General features: G+C 35.7%; 1 protein-coding gene across 3 annotated transcripts in view; it reads right to left on the bottom strand.

Moving 5' to 3' along the window:
• Nucleotides 1-2169: 2169 nt before the first annotated feature.
• The window catches only part of sun2 (Sad1 and UNC84 domain containing 2), a 104240-nt gene continuing 100409 nt past the window's right edge, over nucleotides 2170-6000 (bottom strand). For all 3 annotated transcript variants that reach the window (XM_060849400.1, XM_060849399.1, XM_060849401.1), the window contains one exon: nucleotides 2170-4290. In XM_060849400.1, the coding sequence (XP_060705383.1) occupies nucleotides 4177-4290 (114 nt within the window). In that variant the 3' untranslated portion in view covers nucleotides 2170-4176. The remainder of the gene's footprint in view (nucleotides 4291-6000) is intronic.

Here is a 6000-nt window from a genome sequence, read left to right as displayed (position 1 = left end):
CCTTTTCTATATTTAGTATCCATATATTGTTATGAGTAACCCTGTCAATAATAAGTCTATATTTTAAATACAAGACTGTCAACAGCTTCAACACTTGTGGTGGTTTCTCTTTCAATCTTTTCTGAAAATGTGTTAATTATGACTTAATAAATCTTAAAGGTGCTTACGAGCAGTGCAGTCACATGGCAGTGCAAATGTTATTCAATACTACTGATATACTCAGCTAATGCTGTAAGTCATTAAAATAAATTACTTGTCACTTTGTGGCTTGTGCTATTCTTATTCCACTTGCGTAAATAAACGTGATGCAGACACTGGCTGTGGTAAATCAGTAACTTAACGGTGAAATGTGCTATTAGATTTCATGGATGAGGAAAAGCACTATTCAACCCAGGTGGAGGAGGGTGCAGTTTTACAAGAATGAAAAATCAAAGTATCTTTTCTGCAGCATCTGTTGATTTGAAATTCCTTCAAGTTCCCTCAAACTGTTTTCGTTGCATCTAATTTATGGGAGGTGTTGCAGCTTTTCATTTACATCTACATTTCTCTTACTGTTTGCCAAGGAGTTTGATGTTAAATTCTGAGGAATGGAAATTCCTTTACTCTAGATAATCATTTGTAATTCCTGGGCCATTCTTCAAAAGCATTAGCTACTTGCTGCTTCTATTTATTACATCAGATGCCAATTAGTGCAACCTTAAAATTTCCTGAAGTGATTTTCACACTGAGTATAACATGATTCAAAAGACACTTTTATCCACCCATTTCTCCTGCCTAAACTCTGATAAAGACGGTGAATGATGTCATTCTAAGTTGGTACACCAACTGCTTGTATATGAAACCAAGAGAACTGCAGATGCTGGAAATCAGATTCAAAAGCAGAAATTGCTGGCAGCATCTGTGGAGAGAAATTTTTAAAAAGTGCTGAAGATCGGTCACTGGAACTGAAACATTAACTCTGATTTCCCTCCACAGATGCTGCCAGACCAGTTGAGATTTTCCAGCAATTTCTGTTTTGGTGCCTGGGTATGAAACGATTTAATATTTATTCCTTATAGCCTAATTTCCTCTGTAACCAGTGAAAGGTTAATCTTAATGATCTGAAAGAGACTGATGTACCTCAAAAGGATAATATGAGAATGTTTTTTTGAACAGCATTAATGATACCAGGAATGAATGAAAGCAGAGCTTTACTCGTAAAGCTTGTGAATTGTTTGGCTTTTAAAAATCAAAGGAAAAAAGTAACTTGTCTTTTCTTTGCCTTGCCTATCCAACATATAAATCTGTTTCTGGCCTTTCTTGACCAATTCAGTTATACCTTCTATAGAAACTAAAGAAAAAAAATCAGACATATTATGGGACAGCTAAACAGAGGCCCAGGTGACAAAGTATGTCAGAAGGGATACCTTTTAATTTTTTTTATCAATGTTAGAGAGTAAACTAGCAATACTTTCTATATATTTCATTTGAAAACTCATTTAACTCATTCCTTTGGATAATGTACAACGGCAGCATGTTAAATAAAAGTTGGAACTTAACTCTAATTGTAAATCTGATAGTTTAAATCAAAGAAATTTCAATGTTCCAACATTACTAGCAAATCATGCCCATGCTTGAAATTGATAATTTGAACTTGTTTAGTACCATTATGGTAAACATTCCACAGCTAATTCAGAGAGAGTGACATAAAAAATATTTGGCAGTTGAAACAGTCTAAACTGTGCACCTTAAATATGATCTCTGTCTTGCTGAGCCATTTGAGATGTAGTGTCACAAACTGTCAATACTAAAACTGAAAGCAGGTCACGCCAATACACAGTGAACATGGCTGTTTTCTAAACTGAGCCAGTGGTTTAAACACAGCCACAGGTTTCCTTCAGCAGCCTGACTACAACAATAAAACTGCACTATTTCCTAGACATTTTACAGAAGTGACATTTTTAAGATCAACCAGCTTAATAAGCATGCAATTTAACAGCACAATGTTACATTTGAAATATCAAATAATATCAAAAAAGAACCTTTTCTGCAAATGCAAGTTAACTTTAGAAACAAACACATTGAATGCTAATTACATAAGCATGCATTAAAGGTCTGAAGAGAATAAAGAAAATTGTCTACTACAGATTTGGTCCTTTGATTTCTGTTCTATACGATAACAGAACAGAAAAAAAATGGTCCTCAGTATTATCCAGTAGTAAATCATTGACATCATTTCTATTATACCATATTTGATATTGAAATGAAAAGTTGTGATCAATTCTTGTTCCTCCATAACATTGGTTAATTTAATGATTCAAGAAAATATTTCATCAAAACATACTTATATATTCTTAATACTGTCACGTTGACCATTAAAGGCTTTTACCAGAGCTAACAATTTTCTTAAAAACAGCCTAGCAAACCTAACAATTGAAGATCAATTCTGGTCTATTGTAAAGAGCTTTGTTCATATTTAACAGATTAGATGTGAAATGGGCAGTGATGATATTTACAGCAGTACAATTATGGCACTCAAGAAAGACTTCTATCTTTCATCACAAAACTATTTTCATCACACTCTTGGTTCTGGGTTTGGGATTTGGGAAAGATTGGTACCAAATTCCTTAAAATACAAGATAAATTATAAACTGGATATTATTATTCAGCGCTCTGTACCATATTAAGCAGCCAAAAAGGTAAAAATACTAGATGGCTTAAAAATGCAAGCATGATGTTGTACCTATTGATAATATGTGCAATAGAGCCTCAACTAGCCCTTTACAACAGTGCATGAAAGTGGGCATATTAAGAATTCTGAAGAAGCATTACTCAACATGATATTGAGCAGAACAGCCAAGTAGTTATATTACTGGACTTTCAAACGCAAAAGGTGGGTATCTCTCCATTAGCAAATTAATAACTGAAATTTAATAACTGGTAATGTGTGGTATTTCAGCAGATTACAAAAGCTGCTGGATTGTGCTCAATGTATTTTAAAGAACTACTCAGCATCCTAACTAGTATGGGTACACGTCAATCGCATCCATATGTGGTTGTTTCTTAATACATTCAGAGCAACTAAAGATAGCAAAAATAACATGATTTCTGACTTGTCTGTGTTTGCCACTTGCTAAGTACAAACATCATCACTTTAGAATGTTAGATCTTAGGTTTTAACAATTTACAATTGAAATTTGCTCATGAATGTCTCTCTTTGAAGCATATACATTAAGATACAAATGCTAAGAATTTTAGAGGAGAGTAATTCTTCCATATGTCAAGGATCCTCGTGTGCAATGCTGTTGGACGTGCGTAATATTCCCAGTTAAAGAGCTTGATGGACGGAATGTTCATTTTTGCTACAATTCAGCTCCTTGCCAATCATCTTAATCACATTAGTCCTGAGAAACAGCTGTCCAATTGGACACAATCAGAGCTGTAGTAACCTGAAGTGTGCTTAGCCAGTATCAACATTATATTCCTGGGAGGCAATACCTGCATCTCTCCATCCAGATAGTGAAACATATGAGGGATTTGTGGGGACTGATCAGATGCACAGGATAACTGTGTCTAGATGAACACAAACATCATCATTTTCAGTTATTATACATTATGGGAGCATGTGATCTTTCACCATGTTTAAAGGCAAGTAGAAGCAAAGTTGTCTTGTTTGCCATCTTATTTTATAGTTGTAGCTGTCAGGAACTAAAATTTTAAATTAAATGTATGGAATTAAAATTTGAATATCTAGATTACTTGCAAAACCAGAACAAAGTTTAAAATTTTCTTAGTGTATCCCAAGATCCATAATATAGGTGGGTGCTTGGACTGTGCCATTAAGATGACCTGATGGGCATGTGAAGGTTGTCTTGTGAAAGGGATGATTTCCTATCCAGCAGATTTCATCCATCCACTCTTTGCCGATTTATTCACATCTCAGGTAATAAACTGGAAAGACAATCCCAAAATTGAGACAAAGTTTCTTTTCGATATTTTCTAGTTCCAAATACCTTTGTTGTTATTTCCAGAAAAAATGCTTTCATTCCTATTCGCAACAAAAGCACAGAGCAAGGTTTGAATGGCAGAACAGTATCCAGTACTGTAACTTCAGATATGTGGAAAAAACTATACAGAATAGGTCCTTGAAATGCTGCCCAAACATCTCCTACAGGGCAGGGTCTCTGTCTCCCAACATTACTTCACTGGCTCTCCATGGACACGGAATCGATAGAGGCAGGTATACTCAGGGTGTCCCCAGTTGTTATTTACCTTCAGCTCAATGACTCGAAATGTTCCAAGTTCTTTATTCTGAAAATGTATAAATAAGCAAAAGATATTAAGGCACATCATAACACAAGTGGTTCAGCATGATGATACCACTGGTAGATCAGTTATCCAGCAACAGTTTGAAGCATGACCTAATGTTCCAAATAACATCCAACTATCACATCTGGTCTACTCAAGGAGTTACAGGATGTGCTGTTCTATATTACCTTACATTCAGAAAATGACTTTAACATCCCAGGTTTTTCAAAGATTGTAGGCATGGAAGAAATGCAGGACCACAAATGCAAATATGGGATAAAAGTGATACAGTTGTTGGCAGAATGACATAGATTGAGAACTTTCATATTTTGCTATACATCTACAACTACAAGTTTTCACTGTTAGACTTAATCAGAGACCACAACGTTTCTTATGTAGATATGTAATTGGCAAAGCGCCTAGTGTTCATAACATGCTATTGGGATAGTTGGACTGGAAACTGACTGAACCCTAAGACAAACTTTTTCAAATTAATTTGATCACCAAACGAAGAATTTTATAGCTAGGCTTTATTTTCATAGTGATGAGGTTTCTCAACTTCTAATTAAGTAAATTAGGCAAATTATGAATATTTTTGTCATTCAATATCACATATTTGCCAGACATGTCAGACTTGGCTGGATTCACCATTTTAGTTTAAGATTAAAATATTAGTTTAAAATGAAAAGTACAACTTTATTGAAGTGTCACACAGCTATTCCTTTTCATGTCTTGCCAAAGGTGTGAATCTTAATATTATTTTTTCAAATGTTGACAATGTCCAAACATGTACCCATCTTGGAGTGTTGGCTGGCAGAATCCTTGTATGCTGAAAATGTGTTGCTGAAAAAGCACAGCAGATCAGGCAGCATCCAAGGAGCAGGAGAATCGACGTTTCGGGCATGAGCCCTTCTTCAGGAATCCTGAAGAAGGGCTCATGCCCGAAACGTCGATTCTCCTGCTCCTTGGATGCTGCCTCACCTGCTGTGCTTTTCCAGCAACACATTTTCAGCTCGGATCTCCAGCATCCGCAGTCCTCACTTTCTCCTAGAATCCTTATATGGCCTTGAATTCACATACAACATTTCAGTTACCTTTACGGAGATGGTTTTCAGATAATATCGTTGACACAGCATAGAAGGGAGAGCCTACAAGATCAGCCATGTTCCACAGAGTAGCAAGTACAAAATTAGACTTCGTACAAAGAATATTCAAGGAAAAGCCAAGAAAAAAAAAATCACAGTTTCTTTCACAATTCAGGAATACATCAACGTGTGCCAATTGTGAGTTGTACCAGTAAATTTAGTTCTGACTAAGCTAAACTCAACAACAATGGAGCACCCATAAATAAAGTGAAACCAATGTGTAATATGAAATAAGTAAAATGTAAGAATACCCATTTTGTGCTCCACTTTCCTGTCTATTCCACATAACCTCCTACCGCCATACTGATTAAAAATCTCACTCTCCCTCACTGTCAGCATCTGCTTCTGGATGTTGAGTCACAATCTGCCAATCTGAATTGATGGGCAATTTGGAATTGTTAACATGAGATCTTCTTGAGGTATATCCATGCATGGTTTCAGGCACGAAATGCTACAGCAGGAAATCCGATATCCTTTTGATGAGCAAATGAGCTGAACCTCTATTTTGAGTGACATTAAAACTAATGTTGAGTGAATTCAAACACAGCAGGAATTAACTTGATATAAA

Source organism: Hemiscyllium ocellatum, chromosome 33 (genome assembly GCF_020745735.1).
Source record: "Hemiscyllium ocellatum isolate sHemOce1 chromosome 33, sHemOce1.pat.X.cur, whole genome shotgun sequence".
Classification (NCBI taxonomy): Eukaryota; Metazoa; Chordata; class Chondrichthyes; order Orectolobiformes; family Hemiscylliidae; genus Hemiscyllium; species Hemiscyllium ocellatum.
Note: the sequence above shows the minus strand (reverse complement) of the source record. Positions and strands in the feature narration are given on the sequence as shown.